The following is a 26432-nucleotide window of genomic DNA, read 5'->3' as shown; positions in this document are numbered from 1 at the left end:
GCCCCACGGAAGCGCGCACATCGTTTTCGTGATATCAGCTAACCCATCTATATAAAGCAAATATTCAACTTATTAGTTCAGTGCAGAAACATGGGTGATTAACTACAATGCCCATAATCCATTGCGCTCGTTCTTTCCTTCTTCAACAGAGACAGATACACGTTTACGCCTGCTCTGTTAGGTTAGATACACACAGACCGCAATGTGCACAACACAATGACAAGAGGGACAGAGACAGTTGGTGAAAGTACGTCTTATCTACTTTGAAGAACTAGTCAAATGATTTAGCCAGACAGCTCTGCGGCATACTTAGGCAGGCTAGCTAAATAGGATGACAAGACAGTACAGTATGGGGAGTACAGATACAATATTAGATGGGCTGGCTGGCAGCTACTGCCTGAACAGATATGAGACCATGACTTTAAAGAATGAAAAATAATAAAATCATTTAATAAAACCTAAGTAAATATACACAACTGAAATATTGTATTATTTCACAGTAATTTCAACCTGCTCTATTGGTGTCTACCCAATGTGGACCTGACAGAGTCAATGGAATATTTTCTACATGTTTTGGCAATTGAATGTTCACTAGTTTAGGCTTTGGAATATCTATTAAAGAGCAAAAAAAATATATATATGTTTAATTTCATGATTCCATAATGCATTTAAAATATGTTTTAATTATCGAAATTGAAATGGAAAAAAAACATGATTATATTTTAATAATCGAAACCGAACCAACTTCAAAAAGCACTAATCGCTCAGCACTATTCGGGTACCAAGCATTATAGGGAAGTTGTCCGTCATACACCCATCATAATCGTTCATACAACCCTCCTTCCCTGAGATTCTCTGAGATTCCAATGTCAGTCTTCAAACACTGAGCTTCAGAATGACACTACAGTAATCTTAATCAAGTATACATAGATGGTTTGTTGCTTATACATTATATAAATATATAGTTTGGTTGTTACTTTGAATACATTCCCCCAATGCCTATTGTCACAGGGAGGTATATGTTTATGGCTAAGTGATACAAGTAAACCTGTATGTGATGTCAGTACCTTGTGCTCTCAGGTTAACCTAAGAGAAGTGGTTTCCAAACTAAACCATATTTCTGTCTTGGACCAAGGAGGAATTGGTCTCCACTTTGAGTCCTGTTTGGGGAGAACCGGTCTAGAGTGTAATTCTGTTTAACAACACACCTATTCACAAACACAAAATACGCATATCATCATGACGTCCAAAATACACACCCCTCTATACAGTAGAGATTATACACCCCTCCAGACAGTAGAGAATATACACCCCTCCAGACAGTAGAGAATATACACCCCTCCAGACAGTAGAGAATATACACCCCTCCAGACAGTAGAGAATATACACCCCTCCAGACAGTAGAGAATATACACCCCTCCAGACAGTAGAGAATATACACCCCTCCAGACAGTAGAGAATATACACCCCTCCAGACAGTAGAGAATATTCACCCCTCTATACAGTAGAGAATATACACCCCTCCAGACAGTAGAGAATATACACCCCTCCAGACAGTAGAGTATATACACCCCTCCAGACAGTAGAGTATATACACCCCTCCAGACAGTAGAGTATATACACCCCTCCAGACAGTAGAGAATATTCGCCCCTCTATACAGTAGAGAATATACACCCCTCCAGACAGTAGAGAATATACACCCCTCCAGACAGTAGAGTATATACACCCCTCCAGACAGTAGAGAATATTCACCCCTCTATACAGTAGAGAATATACACCCCTCCAGACAGTAGAGAATATACACCCCTCCAGACAGTAGAGAATATACACCCCTCCAGACAGTAGAGAATATACACCCCTCCAGACAGTAGAGAATATACACCCCTCCAGACAGTAGAGTATATACACCCCTCCAGACAGTAGAGTATATACACCCCTCCAGACAGTAGAGAATATTCACCCCTCCAGACAGTAGAGTATATACACCCCTCCAGACAGTAGAGAATATACACCCCTCCAGACAGTAGAGAATGTACACCCCTCCATACAGTAGAGTATGTACACCCTTCTATACAGTAGAGAATATACACCCCTCTATACAGTAGAGAATATACACCCCTCCAGACAGTAGAGAATATACACCCCTCCAGACAGTAGAGAATATACACCCCTCTATACAGTAGAGAATATACACCCCTCTATACAGTAGAGTATGTACACCCCTCTATACAGTAGAGAATATACACCCCTCTATACAGTAGAGAATATACACCCCTCTATACAGTAGAGTATGTACACCCCTCTATACAGTAGAGAATATACACCCCTCCAGACAGTAGAGAATATACACCCCTCTATACAGTAGAGAATATACACCCCTCCATACAGTAGAGTATATACACCCCTCCATACAGTAGAGAATATACACCCCTCTATACAGTAGAGAATATACACCCCTCCATACAGTAGAGTATATACACCCCTCCATACAGTAGAGAATATACACCCCTCTATACAGTAGAGAATATACACCCCTCCATACAGTAGAGTATGTACACCCCTCCAGACAGTAGAGTATATACACCCCTCCATACAGTAGAGTATGTACACCCCTCCAGACAGTAGAGAATATACACCCCTCCAGACAGTAGAGAATATACACCCCTCCAGACAGTAGAGAATATACACCCCTCCAGACAGTAGAGAATATACACCCCTCCAGACAGTAGAGAATATACACCCCTCCACACAGTAGAGTATATACACCCCTCTATACAGTAGAGTATATACACCCCTCTATACAGTAGAGTATATACACCCCTCCAGACAGTAGAGAATATTCACCCCTCTATACAGTAGAGAATATACACCCCTCCAGACAGTAGAGAATATACACCCCTCCAGACAGTAGAGTATATACACCCCTCGAGACAGTAGAGAATATTCACCCCTCTATACAGTAGAGAATATACACCCCTCCAGACAGTAGAGTATATACACCCCTCCAGACAGTAGAGAATATTCACCCCTCTATACAGTAGAGAATATACACCCCTCCAGACAGTAGAGAATATACACCCCTCCAGACAGTAGAGTATATACACCCCTCCAGACAGTAGAGAATAGGGGTGTATATCCCTCCAGGAAAATAAAATCAGACATAAATACAATTGGTTTCTAGAAATATACAAATATAATTTTCACATGACATCTTATGGTTCGTAATATTATGATTGTTTCAGTTATACCCTTCCATAACAATAACAAGTACATGCCACTCCGACTTGGCAGAATCTACCTTCACCTGTGCAATACCTCCGGTATAGATACAGTGCCTTGCGAAAGTATTCGGCCCCCTTGAACTTTGCGACTTTTTGCCACATTTCAGGCTTCAAACATAAAGATATAAAACTGTATTTTTTTGTGAAAAATCAACAACAAGTGGGACACAATCATGAAGTGGAACGACATTTATTGGATATTTCAAACTTTTTTAACAAATCAAAAAATGAAAAATTGGGCGTGCAAAATTATTCAGCCTTTACTTTCAGTGCAGCAAACTCTCTCCAGAAGTTCAGTGAGGATCTCTGAATGATCCAATGTTGACCTAAATGACTAATGATGATAAATACAATCCACCTGTGTGTAATCAAGTCTCCGTATAAATGCACCTGCACTGTGATAGTCTCAGAGGTCCGTTAAAAGCGCAGAGAGCATCATGAAGAACAAGGAACACACCAGGAAGGTCCGAGATACTGTTGTGAAGAAGTTTAAAGCCGGATTTGGATACAAAAAGATTTCCCAAGCTTTAAACATCCCAATGAGCACCAATGAACATCCCAATGATAATATTGAAATGGAAGGAGTATCAGACCACTGCTAATATACCAAGACCTGGCCGTCCCTCTAAACCTTCAGCTCATACAAGGAGAAGACTGATCAGAGATGCAGCCAAGAGGCCCATGATCACTCTGTATGAACTGCAGAGATCTACAGCTGAGGTGGGAGACTCTGTCCATAGGACAACAATCAGTCGTATATTGCACAAATCTGGCCTTTATGGAAGAGTGGCAAGAAGAAAGCCATTTCTTAAAGATATCCATAAAAAGTGTTGTTTAAAGTTTGCCACAAGCCACCTGGGAGACACACCAAACATGTGGAAGAAGGTGCTCTGGTCAGATGAAACCAAAATTGAACTTTTTGGCAACAATGCAAAACGTTATGTTTGGGGTAAAAGCAACACAGCTGAACACACCATCCCCACTGTCAAACATGGTGGTGGCAGCATCATGGTTTGGGCCTGCTTTTCTTCAGCAGGGACAGGGAAGATGGTTAAAATTGATGGGAAGATGGATGGAGCCAAATACAGGACCATTCTGGAAGAAAACCTGACAGAGTCTGCAAAAGACCTGAGACTGGGACGGAGATTTGTCTTCCAACAAGACAATGATCCAAAACATAAAGCAAAATCTACAATGGAATGGTTCAAAAATAAACATATCCAGGTGTTAGAATGGCCAAGTCAAAGTCCAGACCTGAATCCAATCGAGAATCTGTGGAAAGAACTGAAAACTGCTGTTCGTAAATGCTCTCCATCCAACCTCACTGAGCTCGAGCTGTTTTGCAAGGAGGAATGGGAAAAAAATTCAGCCTCTCGATGTTCAAAACTGATAGAGACATACCCCAAGCGACTTACAGCTGTAATCGCAGCAAAAGGTGGCGCTACAAAGTATTAACTTAAAAGGGGGCTGAATAATTTTGCACGCCCAATTTTTAATTTTTGATTTTTAAAAAAAGTTTGAGATATCCAATAAATGTCATTCCACTTCATGATTGTGTCCCACTTGTTGATTCTTCACAAAAAAAATACAGTTTTATATCTTTATGTTTGAAGCCTGAAATGTGGCAAAAGGTCGCAAAGTTCAAGGGGGCCCAATACTTTCGCAAGGCACTGTATTCTTAACCTAGAGAGGGGATTATAAAGTGCTTTATGTGACTGTGATGCTTGCAGATCTAGAACGTCCAGTTCTATCTTCTGTGATAGTAATGATCTATGACGTCCAGTTCTATGTCCTTTGAGGGTTACATTTCTAGATCATCTAGTTCTATATCGCTCTCTTTGGGTTTCCTGCGTTTGGCTCTGGCTGGAGATCGGCTCCTCCTCTGGCCTTTTCCCCCAGACCCCTCACCTGCAGATGCCATCTTGTGTCCATCAGAGCCGGTTTCCTTGGTCTCAATGGGTGTTAAAGAGCGCATTGGTGAAACTGTGTTCTCCATAGATCCTGGCTGGGACTCCACAGAGGTTCTGGTCATCTGGCTTATCAGGGGGATTTCTCTGTTTCCTTCTTTCACCTCTTCATTCTCTTCTTCAGGATTCAACTCCTCCACAGCATCCTCCACCCCCACATTGCCCTCTGTGCCTTCCTCAGGAGTCTGTCCCTCTGCTCCCGTCTCTCCCTCCTTCTCTCCACTTGTCTCTCCTGCTGTGTTTTCATTCTCTTCTTCCTCCTCTTCTTCCACCTTGAATTCAGACACCACATTGTTCTCATCTGCCTCCTCTCCTCCATCCTCCTCCTCCTCCTCTCCTCCTGTTTCATCCTCCTCAGCTGTTCCCGCTCCTGTCTCTCCTGTCTCTACTCCCTCCTCCCCCTCCTCCTCCTCCTCACCCGTCTCCTCCCCCTCTCCCGTCTCTTCAACCACCTCATCCCCCTCTGCTGGTCCATCAACAGTGTTTTCATCTCCTCCCGCTTGATCCTCCTGCACTGCTTCAGCGTCCCCTGCTCCTTCCTCCTCCCCTTCTACTAACTCCTCCCCCTCTCCAGTCTCCTCCACGTCCACGCCATCTTCTCCTGAAATTTCACCTCCCATCTCTCCTTCCTCCTCCTCCTCATCCTCTGTTCCCTCCACCACTCCATCCTCCTGTTCTTCAGTCTCTATCTCCTCAGCTATCTCCTCATCTACTTCCCCCATCACAGACTCAGCTCCATCACTCTCCTGTACTTCCTCCTCTCCCTCAGTCACTCCTTCCTCTTCCTCCTCAGGGATAGCTTCCTCTATGACAACAGTTGGTATAATATCCTCCTTGGTCTCCTCCTCTTCCTCGTCTTTGTGTACCACCTCTGGATTCACACCCTCCTCTTCCTCTTTCTTCTCCTCCAATTCCAGGCGATCATTGTTCAACCCCTCCGTGGGGCTAGAGGGCGCAAGAGGCTTTGGGTCTTTCTTCATCAGCAGGATCTTCCGCAGATCAAACGCCATCATCACCGGCGCTGTGGCGACCACAGCTTCCATTTTGATTTGTTGGACGTCTGCCTTCTTCCGTATGCAGGTGTCGCAGGGACAGTACTCATCCTCGCCCTCGCTGCGCTGGTCACTAACATCCGCCCCCGAACCCTGCTCCCCGTCACTCTTGTTCACTGACTGAACCTTCATGACCTTCAAAGCACAGTCAAACTTTATTACGAATGTATGCAAAACATAACAATACACTTTACAATAAATTAGGAATTCAAATATATTATGTAATAAAGTCTTACTTAAAAGTGTTTTTAAAAAGCTGTTAAACTAAAATAGTGACTTTGTTACTGAGTGACTTTAAAGGTAATTTAGAAACCTCAGGTGTTAGCCCCTCCCACCTTTAGCCTCCGCCTCCTCTGGTCTGTAACGGTTGAATCGCGGGACAGGATAGGGGGGCGAGGCACGCCCCCCCGCCCTGCACGCCCCCGGATCTTCCTCAGCTCACGATCAATGCTCGTCTGGATCCTCTTCTTCACCTCGTCTCTCAGCTCAGTGATCATAGTGTCCAACATCACATTGTTGTCTAGGTCCCAACGCACCTTCACAAACACAACAGTATTATCAAGATTATTCATTAAAAAAATGATTGTGATGAATATGAGGATGATGATGATTCATGTTGTTGTATCAGTACCTTGAACTCAGCCATGGCGTCGACATAGTGGGTCATAAACTGTTTCTCCAGCTTCTTCAGCAGGTTGAGAACCCAGACCGGGTCAGGGTCCTGGGAGACACGCTTGGTGAGCAGGGCTCGCTGGACTGACGGAGGTGTCCCTGAGCTAGGGGTGTCCTCCGGGGTGTCTCTCTCTATGTCAGTGGGGGACTTATAGGCCGTGCTGTTTGAAGAGGATGGGCTTTTTGGGGCTTTGAGGCTCTCAGGAGTCTGCATCATCTCACCTCTCCCTGCGGGCGACTCTGAGATCGCCTCATCCTCCCCTGGACTGCTCTGTACTCGGCTGGCGATGTCTGGGGTGGCCGTGTCTGAAAGCAGCTCTGCTGATGCACCTTCCTCCCCCTCTCCTCCTGTCTCTGTCTCTCCCTCTCCTCCTTCTGTCTCTCCCTCTCCTCCTGTCTCTCCTACTCCTTCCTCCCCCTCTCCTCCCTCTGTCTCTCCCTCTGTCTCTCCCTCTGTCTCTCCTGCCTCCCCCACCCCTTCCTCTGTCTCTCCTGCCTCTTCCTCTCCCTCTGCTATGGGAGTGATGTCACCCGCTGTTTCATCTGGTTTGCCTTTCCCAGAACCCCCCGACCCAGCTGAGCCACTGCTCAGGTCCACACCAGAGTCTTTCAACCTCTCCTTCCCCTCTGCCTCTCCCTCTTTCCCCTTCCCGGGGCTGGGCTTAGACAGCCACAGTGACTCTAGTATATCCATGACCTCTTGGTATCGCTGGTCCCTGTCAGGGCTTGGAGCTGCAGCTGGGAGAGAGGGCGGGTCGATGAGCTGCAGCTGGGCCAGACAGTCCAGCAGACCTTTAGCAGAGGAGCTCAGTCTGCGTCCGTACACAGGACTTATCTGGAGTAAAGGGATAGAATTAGGAATAAATTGTATTAAATGTGTTTGTTTTTTTATCTCCCTGAAAATCATACAAACCATGAATGTGACACATTAAAAATATGAAATTAAAGTATGTATGAAGTATGAAGTATATAAGTAAAACTATAAAGTATATAACCCTATGAGAAAAAGATTTGGAAGATTCCTATTTTGGGTTGAAAAGATGTTGAAAATACAATGAAAATACTTTTCAACATCTTGTGCTCACTGGAAAGTAAAAGTATGCAAAGAAAAGTCTAGAAACAGGACATACCTCGGGCAGGGAGCTGCATCGGCCCAGTGTAGGGCTCAGTAGAACCTTCATTACGGCCACAGATGAGTGGCAGCTCCGAGGCAGCTCTGATTCTTTACTGAGGAACAGGTGGCGAGGACGAGAGGAAGTGATGTCATTGGTGGGCGGGGCTGGGTCAGGGCAGAAGCCAGAACACTCTCCCCCCTCTTCTTCTCCCTCCTCCCTCGCTTCTTCTTTTTCTTCCTTCTCTTGCTCCACTGCTACTCCCTCCTCCTCTCCCCTCTCTTCCTCCTCCTCTTTCACTTCCTCCTCTTCCTCTGGGTGTTCTGCAGCCTCCTTCACTTCCTCTTCCTCTTCCTGTTGTCCTGGTTCAGCCGTGTTCTCCTGTTCTTGCTCCTCTTCCTGTTGTCCTGGTTCAGCTGTGTTCTCCTCTTCCTCTTCCTGTTGTCCTGGTTCAGCCATGTTCTCCAGCTCCTCTTCCTGTTGTCCTGGTTCAGCCATGTTCTCCTGCTCCAGCACTGTGGTCTCAACCGGTTCTTGTTTCTCCTCAGTCTCATCTCCTCCATGTCCCTCTGTTTCCCCTCCTTTCTCCACGGCTTCCTCTCCTTCTTCTGTCTCTTCAATTCCCTTGTTCATCTCGTCTTCAGGGCTATCCATACCGCCGTCGGCAGGTATGCCTCTCAGCCAATCACTGACAACGTCGTTGGGCAAGGTGTTAGGCAGACAGAGGGGATCCAGCTCCTCTAACTCTGCCTCTTCCTGTTCGGGTTTCCTGCTCTTCCGACTCTGTCCACTCTTCCCGCTCTCAGTGAGGCTAACCGTTGACCCACCAGCGCTGGAGGGGCGCAAGGCGGCAATGTTCCCCTTGAGCAGGTCAGCAGCTGACAGGAACTGAGAGAGGAGGCTGTCACTGATGCTGGCCGTCTCCAATTGAATGGTGGGACTGGGGGACTGGGGGACAGGGTCTCTCGCTCGCGGTGACTTTGGTCTGGAATTCCTTTCTATCACCGTCTTCACAGAGCGAACGCTGCCTGTGTCACTCTGAGCTTTGACTCTGTGTCCTTGACCTTTCACTTGCAGGAAGTCGGAGGCGCTTGTATTTGGACTCTCCTCTTCATGGGCATTGCTGGCCTTCTCAACTTTCACCTTTGACCCGGTGGAGCGGGCGGAGGAAGCAGACACAGGCCTGGAGTCTCCAGCTGCTTTGGCAGGGCTCTTGGAGCGTACGCTGGACGCTTTCTCCTCTGTGACATCATTTCTGACGTCATCAGCTATATCTGCAGCCTCGCTGGCGGCTTGACTTCGAGACTCCTCATTGGCTGTCTCGGTGGCAGGCGGCGTTCGATTGGTAGGTTTAGCGCTGATCTGCGGTGTTCTGGAGAGGGGTCTGGTGGGGGAGGAATCTGCTTTACCTTTGAGGTTTGTGCTCGTGGCAGATTTCACACGGCCTGTCTCAAGGTCATCTCCTGTAGTGCTGGGGGCGGGGCTAACGCCTCTCTCACCTGTCTCTTTTTTCAGGTGCGGAAACATACTTCTGTTACTTGCATTAGACGTATGAGATGTACTGGACTTAGCGGAGATGTGAGATTTAGCCGACATGGCGCTAGCTGGTCTCTCCTCTGTTTTCTCTCCCTCACGGTCAACCTCTGTTGTTTCAATGGCAGGGACGTCTGCTGTTTTGGGTGTTGGAGAGACCGCTCTAGCACTTCCACTATTACAGGTGGACTTGTGAGACCTGCTGGACTTTGCTGAAACGTTGGATTTAGTCGACATGGCACTCGCTGGTCTCTCTGTCCCCTCTCCCTTCTCGTCTCCTCCGGTGGTCTCAACAACAGGGACATCAGCTGGCGTTTTAGCCCTCTTACTACTGCTGGACCTGGTGGACTTGTCAGAGGTGGTGGATTTAGCCGACATGACGCTAGCTGGTCTCTCCTCAGATTTCTCGTCCTCTTTGTCCCCCTGCTCTTTTTCACCTGTCGTCTCAATAGAGGGAATATCTTGAGCCGCTGGAGAGATCGCTTCAGCACTTCCATTACAGGTGGACCTGTTAGACCTGCGGGTCTTTGCTGAAGCGTTAGATTTAGCTGAAATGGCACTGGCTGCTCTCTCTTTCTCGTCTCCGACCTCGTCTCCTCCTGTTGTTTCAATAACAGGGACATCGGCTGGTTGAGATCTTTGACTCTCAGCCCTCCTGCTGCAGGTAGACTTATGAGACCTACTGGACTTGACTGAAGTACTGGTTTTAGCTGAGATGACGCTCGCCGGTCTCTCCTCTGTGTCTCCAGCAACAATTGTATCGTCAACCGTCTCCTCTCCCCCTGTTGTCGTAATAACAGGGATGTTTTTAGTCCCTGGTGTCTCAGCCCTGACATTCCTACTACAGGTAGACTTGTGGGATCTGCTGGACTTGACTGAAGCACTGGTTTTAGCAGACACGGTGCTCGCTGCTCTCTCTCCCTCCTCATCTACAGCAGAAGCTGGTACCACTGGTGAGTTGGGAGAAGGGGCAAGTTCAGCTGGTGAGTTGGGGGAAGAGGCCCGTTCTGCTTTGCTGCAGGTGGACTTATGAGATCTGCTAGACTTCCCCGTTGTTTCAATAGCCAGGATGTTAGCCCCTTTAAAGACAACCCTCTCTGACGGTTTGGTAGACTTGTGAGATCTGCTAGACTTAACTGAAACGTTCATTTTAGCTGGCGTGGCGCTCGCCGGTCTCTCCTCTGCGTCTCCTGCGGCAGCAGCAGACCCATTCTCATCTCCTTCTGTTGTTTCAATAGCAGGGATGTCTTTGGCGACAGGTGTCTCAGCCCTAGCACTCCTACTACAGGTAGACTTGTGAGACCTGCTAGACCTGACAGAAGCCCTGATTTCACCTGACGCGGCTGCTCTCTGTTCCTCCGTGTCCTCCGCTGGATCATTGACTGGCGTTTCACAAGCGGCTGGCTTTGGAGAGGTAACTTTACGGTTAGACTTATGGGACCTGCTGGACTTTGCTGAGGTACTGGTTTTAGTTGACCTGGCACTCGCTGCTCTCTCCTCGCCCTCCTCATCTAGACCAGGTTCAGTTTCTGGCGCCTCTGAATAGGGGGAAGGGGCCTGTTCTGCTTTGCTGTAGGTGGACTTACGGGACCTGCTGGACTTTACTGAGAGGTTAGATTTAGCTGACATGGCGCTCTCTGCCCTCTCCTCTGTTTTCTCGCCCTCTTCTGCCTCTTCACCGGTTGTCTCAATATCAGGGACTTCGGGTGTGTCAGAGCTGACAGAAGCAGCCCTAGACTTATGACATCTGCTGGACTTTGCTGAAACACAGGTTTTATCTGACATCACACTGGCTACTCTGTCCTCTGTCTCTGCTGCTCCTGTATCCTCAGCAGCTTCTGGTTCTGATCTGGGAGATGCTGCCCTCTCTGAAACTTTTGTGGACACATCTGTTTTGCTACAGGTGGACTTATGAGACCTGCTAGACTTGGCTGAGAGGTTTGAATTAGTTGACATGGCACTTGCTGGTCTCTCCTCTCCCACCTCGTCAGTAGCTGTTGCCTCTGGTAATGTGGGGGAAGGCGCCCGTTCAGATTTGCTGCCATAGGACTTTTGGGACCTGTTGGACTTTACTGAGAGGTTACATTTAGCTGACATGGCGCTTGATGGTCTCTGCTCTCTTCTGTCTTCCACTTCTCCCTCTTCCTCCATCTCTTCCTTCATCTCTTCCTCCATCTCTTCCTCCATGTCTGCAAGGGATTCTGAAGCCTTAGACTTATGGGAGGTTCTGGAGTTCCTGCCCTTGACTGAAGAGAAAGATTTAGCTGAGAGGACACTAGCTGCTCTCTCCTCTTTCTCCCCCTCTTCTCTCTTCTCGCCAACCTCCACCTCTTCCTCCTTCCCTGTATCCTCTCCCTCCTCGGGAAGAGACAGGTGTGACATTCTGCTGGCTGCTCGGCCCTCTTGGTAGTAGTGGGTACAGTTGGACCTGTTGGTCTTCTGAGAAAAACCGGACTCATCTGAGCCACCCGAGAGTCCGCTCCCTGACCTCTCCTCTTCACATTTAGATCGCTGTGACCTCTGTGAAGGGCAGGATGCAGGGCTGGACCTATGGTCACACCCGCTACAGTGAGAACACACAATGGACCCCATAGACCCCAATGACCCACCCGATCCCCCGGAGAGACCGGTGTGAGTGGACATTACGCTGACTGCCCTCTCCTCCTCCTCCTCATCATCTTCATCATCTCCCTCCTCTGAAGCCACAGGGGTTGTGATTCTATTGAAAGATCTGTGGGAGGCTTGGCTGTCCGCCCTCTCCTGGTGGGCCTGAGGGGTGACTTCTCCACCACGGCAGGAACAGGAGTGACAAGAGCGCCGGGAGGAGGCTCTGCTAGCCCTCTCCTCACCCATGTCACACCTTTCCTCTTCCCCCTCTCCCCTCACCTCTCGCTGTGGGGTAGGGGCAGGGGTGTGGTTCCTGCTCCTGGAGTAATTGGACGAGTGGCTGGGAGGTCGCGAAGTCAAAGGGAGCGGTTGTGGGGGGTCGTTGCTATGGCAGCAGCGTGAGGCGCTGGGAGGGAGGGCATCCACATCTTCCTGAAGCGCTTGGAGTATGCGGGGGGAGCTAGACGGAGGACGCTCCTCCCCCTGGTTGTCTGGGGCACTCAGATTGAGTTCGCTGCGGCTGCAGCTGCGGCTGACTGTACACACCTCCACCATTCCTCCGTCCCTCTCCACCTCCACCCGACGTTGTACCTCTTCCCTGACGCAGCACTCCTGGACAACCCTTCCGGGCTCCGAGCCCTCCTTGTGGGTGGCCCGTCTCCTCAGCACCCTGCTGGAGCGGCAGGAGGAGGAGGAGCTAGAAGAGTGGGTGTGTCTAACCCTGGAATGGGAGTGCTTAGAGGTCTGGATGTGGGCGGGGTTTTCCCAGAGGTCATACTCCGGGTCGGGTCTCTGGTAGCAGCAGGCACAGCGGGGCTGTGGCTCCTTCAGGGAGCGCTGTGGAGGCTTGGGTGCGTAGTCGGCAGCTTCAGCAACACAAAAAGCGTAGTCAGGGTCCGAGCAGCTTTCCGATTGGCCCTGCTTCCCGGAAACAGAATGAGAACAATAGATTTTATTTGTAAAGCACCTTAATGAAACGAATAAAAACATATAAAAAAAACGGAAGTAATATAAAACAAGTCAAAAAGGCATATCAGAGTGAACCTGTAGGTAGCAGGGCGGGGCTTCCCTGAGCGGACAGCAGTCATTGGTCAGAGAGTCAGAGGGAGACTTCTTAATCTCCGTGGACCACTGGAGCGTCTCGTCGTTGTGGAGATTGAACCGCACCCTCATCTCCACAGACAGGCTGCCGTCTTTGTTCACCAGTACCCGCTTCTCTATGTCATCGTTCAGCACCGCCTCCCTGCCGCTGTGGGAGTGGGGACAAGTGCTGAGGCCGTTAGCGCAGGACTTCTCAGAGGACAGAGAGAAACGGGTGGAGCGGTTGGAAGAGTCTAAGCGAGGATGGATGATGCTCTTCTTAGTCTCCAGACCAAAGTTCACTACCAGGAAAGAAAGAAAGAAAGAGAGTGGGAGGGAAAGAGAGAAAGAAAGAGAGAAAGAAAGAAAGAGAGAAAGAAAGAAAGAAAGAAAGAAAGAAAGAAAGAAAGAAAGAGAGAGGGAAAGAAAGAGAGAAATAAAGAAAGAAAGAAAGAGAGAGGGAAAGAAAGAGAGAAATAAAGAAAGAGGGAAATAGAGAGAAAGAAAGAAAGAGAGGGAGGGAAAGAAAGAGAGAAAGAAAGAAAGAGAGAAAGAAAGAAAGAGAGAGAGAGAGAAAGAAAGAAAGAAAGAAAGAGAGAAAGAAACAGAGAGCGAGGGAAAGAGAGAAAGAAAGAGAGAAAGAGAGAGAGAGAGAGAGGGAAAGAGAGAAAGAGAGAAAGAGAGAGAGAGAGAGAGAGGGAAAGAGAGAAAGAGAGAAAGAGAGAAAGAAAGAGAGAAAGAAAGAGAGAAGGAAATAGAGAGAGATGTATGTGGAAAAAAAATGAAAGGAAACAAAACAGAGAGGAAATATTAGTATTTCTGGATATTCAACAGTAACACTTCACTACCACTCACAGACAAACACATCATGACCTACCGTTCTTCTTGTTGTCGTGTCCCTCGCTGCAGACACTAGACCGTGACCCTTTTCCATTACCAGGTGAGAGGGCTCCGTTACCAGGTGAGCGGGCTCCAGTACCAGGTGAGCGGGCTCCAGTACCCGGGGAGCGGGCCCCGTTTCCAGTCGACCTTGGTCAATCAATCAATAAACCAATCAATCAAAATGGAGTAAAATAGAATAGAAAGTAAAGATATTCAAATAGTACAGCAGTTTTTCTATAAACTAACCGCGTCCCCAGTCCAGGAAGTTTCTCCTCAGAGCTCTTGGTTACGTACTCCAGAAGTAGAGGTCTGAAGGGCTCTCGACCCACACACACCAACACACCTGGACACGTCATCAGGCTCTGTGCACTGTCAATCTACACTCGCACACACACACGCACGTGCACACACACGTAAGTGCGTATAAACTTTAACACACCTGGGAACGTCAGGCTCTGTACAGTACACACACACACGTGCGCGCGCGTCCCCAACACACCACACACTCCCACCCCCCCCAAGACGCAACACACTCCCCCCCCCCCCCAAGACGCCACACACTCCCACCCCCCCTCCCCAAGACACCACACACTCCCATCCCCCCCCACAAGACGCCACACACTCCCATACCCCCTCCACAAGACACCACACACACCCACCCCCCCAAGATACCACACACTCTACCCTCCCCAGCCTTACCTCCCTTTCCCCCCCTCCCCAAACACTCCCACCCCCCCCCTCCCCAAAGACACTCCCATCCCCCCAGCCATACCTCCCTCCTCCTCCTCCCTCTTCCCCCCTCCCTCCTCCCTCTTCACCCCTCCCTCCTCCCCCCTCCCTCCTCCCACCTCCCCCCTCCCTCCTCCCCCCTCCCTCCTCCCACCTCCCCCCTCCCTCCCTCCTCCCACCTCCCCCCTCCCTCCTCCCCCCTCCCTCCTCCCACCTCCCCCCTCCCTCCTCCCCCCTCCTCCTCCCTCCTCCCTCCTCCCCCTCCCTCCTCCCTCCTCCCCCCCTCCTCCTCCCTCCTCCCCCCTCTTCCCTCCCCCCTCCTCCCCCCTCTTCCCTCCCCCCTCCTCCTCCCTCTTCCCCCCTCCCTCCTCCCCCTCCCTCCTCCTCCCTCCTCCCCCCTCTTCCCTCCCCCCTCCTCCTCCCTCTTCCCCCCTCCCTCCTCCCCCTCCCTCCTCCCTCCTCCCAGATGTACCTTGCGTCCCTCCAGTGTGTATAATTTCCTGACGTGACACTGCATCAGTTCCGAGATGTCTTCCAGAAACACTCGGAGGCTTCGGGTCGAGCGGCGGCTCAGAATCACACTCCTCCTCACCGCAGGGTCGCTGTTTCTGACCAATAGGATGCGCCGCTGCCGTGTAGGGGTGTGGCTTGGAGCAGTGGGAGGGCAAGGGTCTTCAGCTGGTCGCTGTGGCACTCGGCGGCTGTAGTGGGACACACACACACACCGTGAACACGCACACACCGTGAACACACACACACCGTACACCAGTGGAGGCTCCTCAGAGGAGGAAGGCGAAGACCATCTTCCTCAGTGAATTTCATCAAAAAACAGTGAAACATTTAAAAACGTTTGTTATAAAGGTCAACAGCCACCGCCTGTCAGCTTGATTACTCAACATTTTTCTCTCCAATCCGTGTGCACCTTACAGTGTAAACTTTCATTGATAGGCTTGGTTGTAGCAACCTCATGATGGGTACAGGGACAATTAGAGTATCATGTAGTAAGTATCCTAAACCCATCGATGTTACATTGAGCTGGATGAAATGGAATATGAATGGCAGTCATCCAATATGCTGTAATAGAAATAAGGCCCATGCTCATTAAAAAAAATGATAATCGTCCTCCTCACCTCGTCATCATCTCAAACGTCCCCTGAACGTCACTGCCACATGATAAACAACATACATCATATTCACACCGTTATATACACACAGATACTCGTACAAACGCTCACCTGGGGTGGTGCCAGAGGGCGGGGCGTTTGCCAGCCAGCTCCATGTTGATTGGTTTAGCCTGCCGCCTGTCAGAGCAGAGGTAGCACCCCCCATCCTCCAGCTGCTCTAGATGTTTAATACTGTGGGTTCCTCTGGGGGTGGTGACAGTGCGTACCCCAAAAGGCAAGGGCACCTACACACAGATACACGTTTAGGTTCAGAAACACGTCAGAGGTTTAATGTGTGTGTGTGTACTGTGTGTGTGTGTGTAGTGTAGTGTGTGTGTGTGTACTGTGTGTGTAGTGTAGTGTGTGTGTGTACTGTGTGTGTGTAGTGTAGTGTAGTGTGTGTGTGTAGTATAGTGTGTGTGGTGTACTGTGTGTGTGTGGTGTACTGTGTGTGTGTGTACTGTGCATACTGTGTGTATTGTATGTGTACTGTGTGTACTGTGTGTGTGTACTGTGTGTATTGTGTGTGTGTGTACTGTGTGTACTGTGTGTGTGTGTACTGTGTGTACCGTGTGTGTGTGTACTGTGTGTATTGTGTGTGTGTACTGTGTGTATTGTGTGTGTGTGTACTGTGTGTATTGTGTGTGTGTGTGTACTGTGTGTACTGTGTGTATTGTGTGTGTGTACTGTGTGTACTGTGTGTGTGTACTGTGTGTACTGTGTGTATTGTGTGTACTGTGTGTATTGTGTGTGTGTGTGTGTGTACTGTGTGTACTGTGTGTATTGTGTGTGTGTGTACTGTGTGTATTGTGTGTGTACTGTGTGTATTGTGTGTGTGTGTACTGTGTGAACTGTGTGTATTGTGTGTACTGCGTGTACTGTGTGTACTGTGTGTATTGTGTGTATTGTGTACTGTGTGTACTGTGTGTATTGTGTGTACTGTGTGTATTGTATGTGTGTGTACTGTGTGTACTGTGTTTATTGTGTGTACTGTGTGTACTGTGTGTGTACTAAGTGTACTGTGTGTGTACTCTGTGTATTGTGTACGTTCTGACCTTCTGCGACAGGTCGTCCAGCAGTGCGTCAAAGCATTTGAAGCTGCGTTTGTGGACGGCCATCCTCACACCAGCAAACTTATCGTCGCCTCTCTTGTAGAAGGTGATTCGCTTAGCTGGTGGCGCGGCGATCACATGGGAGAGGTGAGAGGCGGAGGGTGGAAGCAGGGGGAGGGGGGAGCCATCTTCAAACTGGGGCCCATGGGGGTCCCACAAACCTGCTGGAGCCGACTGCATGCTGCCCTCTCACATACACCTAGAGAGAAAACACACACACACACACACACACACACACACACACACACACACACACACACACACACACACACACACACACACACACACACACACACACACACACACACACACACACACACACACACACACACGCCTGGGAATGAAAATCAGCAACCACCCAAATCCTGGATGTAGATAAGCTGTCCAGAGCACCTGACACAGATCACCTGACACAGAGCACCTGACACAGAGCACCTGACACAGAGCACCTGACACAGAGCACCTGACACAGAGCACCTGACACAGAGTAGCTATCCAGAGTAGATAACCTATACACATGACTGTGACTGGCTATGGATATGACTGAATGTATTCATGGTATAGACTGCCCATATCACTTAATGTTTGGGCGTAGCCCTTGGCCACCAATAGAGGACGACAATGGAAACAAGTCTCTTGACTTTTGAGTGTATCCTCTGCAATTTTTTGTATGTATCTGTTGCCTGGTGTGACATTTTTATATCTTAAAATTTTACAAATAAAATATTTTGCCACCAGATGATTGTTAATTAGTCTGAGACTGGCCAATAGTTTAACACTTTAGAACTTATTGATGCATCACGACGGTACCAAACTCTCTATTTAAGCTCTGAGGAACACAGACTCCTATAAAACATGAAAGGAACACAGAATCCTATAAAACATGAAAGGAACACAGAATCCTATAAAACATGAAAGGAACACAGAATCCTATAAAACATGAAAGGATCACAGAATCCTATAAAACATGGAAGGAACACAGAATCCTATAAAACATGGAAGGAACACAGAATCCTATAAAACATGAAAGGATCACAGAATCCTATAAAACATGGAAGGAACACAGAATCCTATAAAACATGAAAGGATCACAGAAACAGGCGTGTATCATGGCTGAAGGTAACAAGGTAAAGAGGTAGGACAACCCAGGCAGGCTATGTTTAAAGAAGTGTCTCTGTTGGTCGGACAATCCTATTTGGGACAGACTGTAAACAGGTAGCAGCACATGCTGAGATCAGCCCTACCTGCCCATAGCACATTACATAAAGCCTATTTACACAGGTCAAGCACTGGCACGCACACACACACTCACACACACACTCACACGCACACACACACGCACACACACACTCACACGCACGCCCACACACACTCACACACACGCACACACACACACACACACACGCCCACACACACAAAATGTACTCTGTAACACAATATTTGCTACAAAATAATTCAAATAGGCCTATAACATTATAATGTTTCCAAATAGTTCCAAAATGAGCAGTACGTTAATTACCATAGTTTATGTTGTAGGAAACTATGGTAATTACCAATAATTGAAAAATGTCATCTATTTTCAATCAATTTACAATAAACTGAAAAAGCTATGAATTGAAAATGTTTTTCAGATTTTTTTTTCCATTTTAGATTGAAATCACTTCCTGATTTGACTGTCTTCAATTAGAATTGACCCCAACCCTGGTAAGTACATGACGATTTGCAACCATTGATTGAGACTAATGCATTGAGATTAAACTAGCTACAGGCTGGCCAGACCGTCTGGTAGAACAGGTGGTTGAATGTGTTGGAGCACGGGGCTGGCACTAACAGGTGGTTGGAGCATGGCACCACCAGGTGGTTGAGTGTGTTGGAGCACGGGGCTGGTACCACCAGGTGGTTGAGTGGGTTGGAGCATGATGCTGGCAGCACCAGGTGGTTGAGTGGGTTGGAGCACGATGCTGGCACCACCAGGTATTTGAGTGGGTTGGAGCATGATGCTGGCACCACCAGGTGGTTGAGTGGGTTGGAGCATGATGCTGGCACCACCAGGTAGTTGAGTGGGTTGGAGCATGATGCTGGCACCACCAGGTAGTTGAGTGGGTTGGAGCATGATGCTGGCACCACCAGGTGGTTGAGTGGGTTGGAGCACGGGGCTGGCACCACCAGGTGGTTGAGTGGGTTGGAGCATGATGCTGGCACCACCAGGTGGTTGAGTGGGTTGGAGCATGAAGCTGGCACCACCAGGTGGTTGAGTGGGTTGGAGCATGATGCTGGCACCACCAGGTGGTTGAGTGGGTTGGAGCACGGGGCTGGCACCACCAGGTGGTTGAGTGGGTTGGAGCATGATGCTGGCACCACCAGGTGGTTGAGTGGGTTGGAGCATGATGCTGGCACCACCAGGTGGTTGAGTGGGTTGGAGCACGGGGCTGGCACCACCAGGTGGTTGAGTGGGTTGGAGCATGATGCTGGCACCACCGGGTGGTTGAGTGGGTTGGAGCATGATTCTGGCACCACCAGGTGGTTGAGTGGGTTGGAGCATGATGCTGGAACCACCAGGTGGTTGAGTGGGTTGGAGCATGATGCTGGCACCACCAGGTGGTTGAGTGGGTTGGAGCATGATGCTGGCACCACCAGGTGGTTGAGTGGGTTGGAGCACGGGGCTGGCACCACGAGGTGGTTGAGTGGGTTGGAGCATGATGCTGGCACCACCGGGTGGTTGAGTGGGTTGGAGCATGATTCTGGCACCACCAGGTGGTTGAGTGGGTTGGAGCATGATGCTGGAACCACCAGGTGGTTGAGTGGGTTGGAGCATGATGCTGGCACCACCAGGTGGTTGAGTGGGTTGGAGCATGATGCTGGCACCACCAGGTGGTTGAGTGGGTTGGAGCACAGGGCTGGCACCACCAGGTGGTTGAGTGGGTTGGAGCATGATGCTGGCACCACCAGGTGGTTGAGTGGGTTGGAGCATGATTCTGGCACCACCAGGTGGTTGAGTGGGTTGGAGCATGATGCTGGCACCACCAGGTGGTTGAGTGGGTTGGAGCATGATGCTGGCACTACCAGGTTGTAGGTTTGAATCTCACATGTGCTGCATATTCAATACATCTGTTAAATGTAAGACTTTTTGAGAGAAAAAAATAACATTCTATTGAATTACACTTAAAGTGCAATTATCTGCTGTTTTAAAAAGGTAATTTCCTTGTAAAAGGACCCATGAGCACCAACATGTGAAGTTCATAAGAGCATGTCAAATTGGGTTATAAATTAAAATAAAGAGTCTATATTTTTGGGGTATTTTTATTTATTTATTTGACCTTTATTTAACTAGGCAAGTCAGTTTAAGACTGTTCCCCGGCCTTGTTCAGGGGCAGAACAACAGATTTTTAAACTTGTCAGCTCAGGGATGGAACCTTCCGGTTACTAGTCCAACGTTCTAACCACGAGGCTACCTGAATTTAAGGCACATAGAATTGTTTTACCATTTATCATCCTACTAAATGCAATACGGTTTAAGGCTTTGATTTTTGGTTAAACAGATGGAAAACTGGTCTTAGAAAACATCTCCCAGAAAAAGTCTTAAAAACACGTTGAATGTTGAAGTAAAGACCCCCCAGCCAACTAATATCAACACTTAGTTTTGGATTTAAAAAAAAAAAAATCTGCCTTTCTGTAAATGTAAGCCTTGGAATGAATTATGTTACCAAAGACCCACATACCTTTAAGATATTTTCAAGTGTTATGATAATGAAAGTAACAAGTAAAAAGTTAAGAGATATAAAGGGTTGAAAAGGGTTGGAAACCTTCTGGAACTTTTCCATGGGAAGTTAAGCCCTGGAATTTTGGGGAAATTTGTTTAAACTCATTTAAATGTTTTTTTTTGCTTAAAACAGTTAACCTTTTTTTGTGAGATAAACATAAGTCAATTCTAGGTCTTGTGGCATATTTTGGTTAAACTATCCCCCAATTCAATGGAATTGCAACCCTCTGCATGCACAGTGCATATCCTTCCATCACTTGTACAGCTGATTCAAAAGATCTTGCTCACTAATGAGATGCTGTTGAGTCCACATTACTACACTGTCTGAGCCCAGGACTACATACGTTTTGATTACAATACTAGGTGGGGTGAATATATTTTATATGACATACATAATTTTTTGTTAACTAGTAAATAGTAGCATACAGCAAAGTGTGTTTAAATCTAACTTGTTAACAATTTTTGCTAGTTAGTTTTTGCTACCATGTGGGTTTTATCTTGCTTGAGCCTTGCTAACTGAGAAGTGTTATTTCACCTGTTTCCATACATGTTTCATTTTAAAACATTTATCTTACAAAGGAGTTGTTTTAATCTAACTGCTTAACTATTTATCTGTACATGTAAATTATATTTATTTTTACAAATGTTTCTCTAATCTTTATAGGAAAATGCCATGCCATCTGATGTGTGGAGACATTTCACTGCAGCTAATGTAGAAGGAAAAGCTGTGTACATTTGCAAATACTGTGCCAAATCATATGTGAAGAATGCAACAACAAAGACGCAGAATCATCTGGCCAAGTGCATAAACTTCCCTCGGCACTCTCAACAAGCAACCTCTAACAAAAGTCGCTCTACTTCTATTCGAGGTGAAAATTATGAATCTGACACCTTATCGATAGCAACAGCTCATAGTCCTCTTGGAATCAGAAGTTTTTTTTGACTCAATGGAGGAATGTAGTCAGAAAAATGCTGATGAATGTCTTGCTCATGCTGTGTAACTGTTCACCTCTGATGCTCACAGGCATTGTTTATTGGAAGAGATTTCTGAATGTTCTTCACCCAGCATACACCCCGCCAACCAGACATGCTTTATCTACTCATTTGCTGGATGCAGAGTTCAACAGAGTTCAAGTGAAGGTCAAGCAAATCATAGAGAAAGCAGACTGTATTGAAATCATCTCTGATGGGTGGTCGAATGTTCATGGGCAAGGAATAATTAACTACGTCATCTCCGCCACTCAACCAGGATTCTACAAGAGCACAGACACAAGGGACAACAGACACACCGGTCTCTACATTACAGATGAGCTGAAGGCAGTCATCAATGACCTTGGACCACAGAAGGTATTTGCACTGGTGACAGACAATGCTGCGAACATGAAGGCTGCTTAGTCTAAAGTGGAGGAGTCCTACCCTCACATCTCAACTATTGGCTGTGCTACTCATGCATTGAATCTGCTCCTCAAGGACATAATGGCACTGAAAACAATGGATACCCACTACAAGAGAGCCAAGGAAATTATTAGGTATGTGAAGGGTCATCAAGTTATAGCAGCAATCTACTTCACCAAGCAAAGTGAGAAGAATAAGAGCACCACATTGAAGCTACCCAGCAACACCTGTTGGGGTGGTGTTGATATCATCATTGACAGTCTCCTGGAGGGGAAGGAGTCTCTCCAAGAAATGGCCATATCACAGTCTGCCGATACAGACAGCCACATCAAGAGGATCCTCCTGGATGATGTATTTTGAGAGAGAGTGGTAAGCAGCCTGAAACCTATAGCAGTAGCCATTTCACAGATTAAGGAAGACAATGCCATCCTGTCTGATGTTCAGACTCTGCTTGCAGATGTAAGAGAAGAAATCCGTACTGCCCTGCCCACTTCACTGTTGCTCCAAGCAGAGGAAACTGCAGTTTTGAAATACATCAAAAAGCATGAAGACTTCTACCTGAAGCCCATACACGCCGCAGCGTACATGTTGGACCCCAAGTATGCTGGCAAGAGCATCCTGTCTGGTGCAGAGATTAACAAGGCCCATGGTGTCCTCACTACCGTGTCTCGCCACCTTGGCCTCGATGAGGGCAAGGTTCTTGGCAGTACACTTCCAAGCAAAGGCTTTGGGATGGAGATGCAATATGGCAGTCGTGCCAACATATCTCATCAGCCACCTGGTGGAAGGGACTTTGTGGATCTGAGGCTCTTTCCCCTGTTGCCTCAATCATCCTCCAAATCCCACCAACATCAGCTGCCTCAGAACGCTGGTCCTTGTCTGTGAACACACACACACCAAAACGCGCAACAGGCTGACCAATACAAGGGTTGAAACATTGGTGGCCAACCGGGCAAATTTGATGCTTTTTGAGCCTGACAACAAGCTCTCCTTAACAAGGTTGGAAAGTGACAGTGAAGATGAGGCCGCGTCTGATGTTCAAGAGGTGGACATTGAGGAGGTCCAGGGAGAAGACATGGAGGCCTGAGAGGAAGACAACCAAAGCTTTAGTTTCTAGACTAACATTTTACAGATTTTTGGGGAGATGCGATGGATCATTCAATATTCCCTTTCTTTTGTTGTTCAGTGAAATCATCTCATGTGAAGAGTCAACTCATTTAATTAAAGTTCAATTCGTACCAAAATTGTTTAAGAATATATATATGTTGGACGGATTTAATCGTTTTCAATTATGTCTACTTATGACAAGGTAAAAGGTTTATGTTTCTGTCTCCATATGATATGGTAAATATATCCAATGCAAAAAACATCTACGTTTAAATGGTATTAATATTAATTGCCATATATTCCCGTTAATTCCCATATATTCCCGTTAATTCCCATATATTCCCGTTAATTCCCACAGAAAGCTTCCACCTCTGAATATTTCCCAAAATGTGCAACCCTAGGTAGAGCTATCAATTAGTTATAGGGATTTACGGATAAAACTTTTTTAAATTAATTATTAAATTATTACATTTCCGAAAAAAATCGGTAACGGAATTTCTGCAATTTAATTGGCTACAATGGGAAATCTTAGTGGACACAAAGCACAAGTTTGGACAGCACAGTAGAGTACAGTAAAGGAAAGTAGAGTTTAGTTCAGTACAGCACAGTACTGTAGAGTTTTAATACAGTACACAGATGAGCAAACTAGAGTTGGGTCCCTTATAATGTGCTGTATTGTACTGTACTATACTCTACTATATTTTACTGTACTTTATTCTACTGATCTCTACTGTGCTGTACTATACTGTACTGAACTCTACTGTTCTGTACTGAACTCTACTGTTCTGTACTGAACTCTACTGTTCTGTACTGAACTCTACTGTTCTGTACCGAACTCTACTGTACCGAACTCTACTGTTCTGTACTCTACTGAACTCTACTGTACTGTGCTGTGCTCTACTGTACTGTACTGAACCCTACTGTACTGAACTCCACTGTTTTGTACTCTACTGAACTCTACTGTTCTGTACTCTACTGTTCTGTACTGAACTCTACTGTACTGTACTGAACTCTACTGTACTGTACTGAACCCTACTGTACTGTACTCTACTGTACTGTACTCTACTGTACTGAACTCTACTGTTCTGTGCTGTGCTCTAATGAACTGTACTGTACTGAACTCTACTGTACTGAACTCTACTGTACTGTACTGTTCTCTACTCTCCTGTTCTGAACTCTCCTGTACTGAACTCTCCTGTACTGAACTCTCCTGTACTGAACTCTCCTGTACTGAACTCTCCTGTACTGAACTCTCCTGTACTGAACTCTCCTGTACTGAAGTCTCCTGTACTGAACCCTACTGTTCTAAACTCTCCTGTACTGAACTCTGCTCTTGGTAGTATCACCGCTCTTGGTTTGAGGCCGATACGTAAAGCTTAATAAATAAAGAGCAGTCATACTAGTAAGAGCAGTGATACTAGTAAGAGCAGTGATACTAGTAAGAGCAGTGATACTAGTAAGAGCAGTGATACTAGTAAGAGCAGTGATACTAGTAAGAGCAGTGATACTAGTAAGAGCAGTGATACTAGTAAGAGCAGTGATACTAGTAAGAACAGTGATACTAGTAAGAGCAGTGATACTAGTAAGAGCAGTGATACTAGTAAGAACAGTGATACTAGTAAGAGCAGTGATACTAGTAAGAGCAGTGATACTAGTAAGAGCAGTGATACTAGTAAGAGCAGTGATACTAGTAAGAACAGTGATACTAGTAAGAGCAGTGATACTAGTAAGAGCAGTGATACTAGTAAGAACAGTGATACTAGTAAGAGCAGTCATACTAGTAAGAGCAGTGATACTAGTAAGAGCAGTGATACTAGTAAGAACAGTGATACTAGTAAGAGCAGTGATACTAGTAAGAGCAGTGATACTAGTAAGAGCAGTGATACTAGTAAGAACAGTGATACTAGTAAGAGCAGTGATACTAGTAAGAACAGTGATACTAGTAAGAGCAGTGATACTAGTAAGAACAGTGATACTAGTAAGAGCAGTGATACTAGTAAGAGCAGTGATACTAGTAAGAGCAGTGATACTAGTAAGAGCAGTGATACTAGTAAGAACAGTGATACTAGTAAGAGCAGTGATACTAGTAAGAGCAGTGATACTAGTAAGAGCAGTGATACTAGTAAGAGCAGTGATACTAGTAAGAACAGTGATACTAGTAAGAGCAGTGATACTAGTAAGAGCAGTGATACTAGTAAGAACAGTGATACTAGTAAGAGCAGTGATACTAGTAAGAGCAGTCATACTAGTAAGAGCAGTGATACTAGTAAGAGCAGTGATACTAGTAAGAACAGTGATACTAGTAAGAGCAGTGATACTAGTAAGAGCAGTGATACTAGTAAGAGCAGTGATACTAGTAAGAACAGTGATACTAGTAAGAGCAGTGATACTAGTAAGAACAGTGATACTAGTAAGAGCAGTGATACTAGTAAGAACAGTGATACTAGTAAGAGCAGTGATACTAGTAAGAGCAGTGATACTAGTAAGAGCAGTGATACTAGTAAGAGCAGTGATACTAGTAAGAACAGTGATACTAGTAAGAGCAGTGATACTAGTAAGAGCAGTGATACTAGTAAGAGCAGTGATACTAGTAAGAGCAGTGATACTAGTAAGAGCAGTGATACTAGTAAGAACAGTGATACTAGTAAGAGCAGTGATACTAGTAAGAGCAGTGATACTAGTAAGAGCAGTGATACTAGTAAGAACAGTGATACTAGTAAGAGCAGTGATACTAGTAAGAGCAGTGATACTAGTAAGAACAGTGATACTAGTAAGAGCAGTGATACTAGTAAGAACAGTGATACTAGTAAGAGCAGTGATACTAGTAAGAGCAGTGATACTAGTAAGAGCAGTGATACTAGTAAGAGCAGTGATACTAGTAAGAGCAGTGATACTAGTAAGAGCAGTGATACTAGTAAGAGCAGTGATACTAGTAAGAGCAGTCATACTAGTAAGAGCAGTGATACTAGTAAGAGCAGT

The 26432-nt window shown here is 46.8% G+C and overlaps 1 protein-coding gene across 1 annotated transcript; it reads right to left on the bottom strand.

Moving 5' to 3' along the window:
• Positions 1-262: 262 nt before the first annotated feature.
• On the bottom strand, positions 263-17415 carry LOC110498212 (retinitis pigmentosa 1-like 1 protein). Its single transcript, XM_036953837.1, has 12 exons — positions 17135-17415; positions 16152-16324; positions 15389-15617; positions 14434-14564; positions 14183-14334; positions 13270-13607; positions 8104-13143; positions 6933-7808; positions 6637-6837; positions 5668-6436; positions 5191-5619; positions 263-1160 (listed from the first exon to the last, which is right to left on the bottom strand). The coding sequence occupies exons 1-12, from the start codon at positions 17369-17371 to the stop codon at positions 1108-1110; spliced, it is 8628 nt and encodes a 2875-aa protein (XP_036809732.1). The 5' UTR covers positions 17372-17415; the 3' UTR covers positions 263-1107.
• Between the last annotated feature and the right edge of the window lie 9017 nt (positions 17416-26432).

The sequence above is a fragment of the Oncorhynchus mykiss genome, chromosome 19 (genome assembly GCF_013265735.2).
Source record: "Oncorhynchus mykiss isolate Arlee chromosome 19, USDA_OmykA_1.1, whole genome shotgun sequence".
NCBI classification, from domain to species: domain Eukaryota; kingdom Metazoa; phylum Chordata; class Actinopteri; order Salmoniformes; family Salmonidae; genus Oncorhynchus; species Oncorhynchus mykiss.
Note: the sequence above shows the minus strand (reverse complement) of the source record. Positions and strands in the feature narration are given on the sequence as shown.

Bases quoted from the DNA above. Each gene is read 5' to 3' on its own strand.
- LOC110498212 (XM_036953837.1), bottom strand. From the start codon at position 17,371: ATGCAGTCGGCTCCAGCAGGTTTGTGGGACCCCCATGGGCCCCAGTTT. The intron at 5,620-5,667 runs GTGAGGAGGAGG...CAGGAGAGACAG, and splicing joins GGGAGAGGGGGAGGAGACGG to GAGCGGGAACAGCTGAGGAG. The intron at 1,161-5,190 runs GTGAGGGGTCTG...CTCCCCAAACAG, and splicing joins ACACAAGATGGCATCTGCAG to GACTCAAAGTGGAGACCAAT.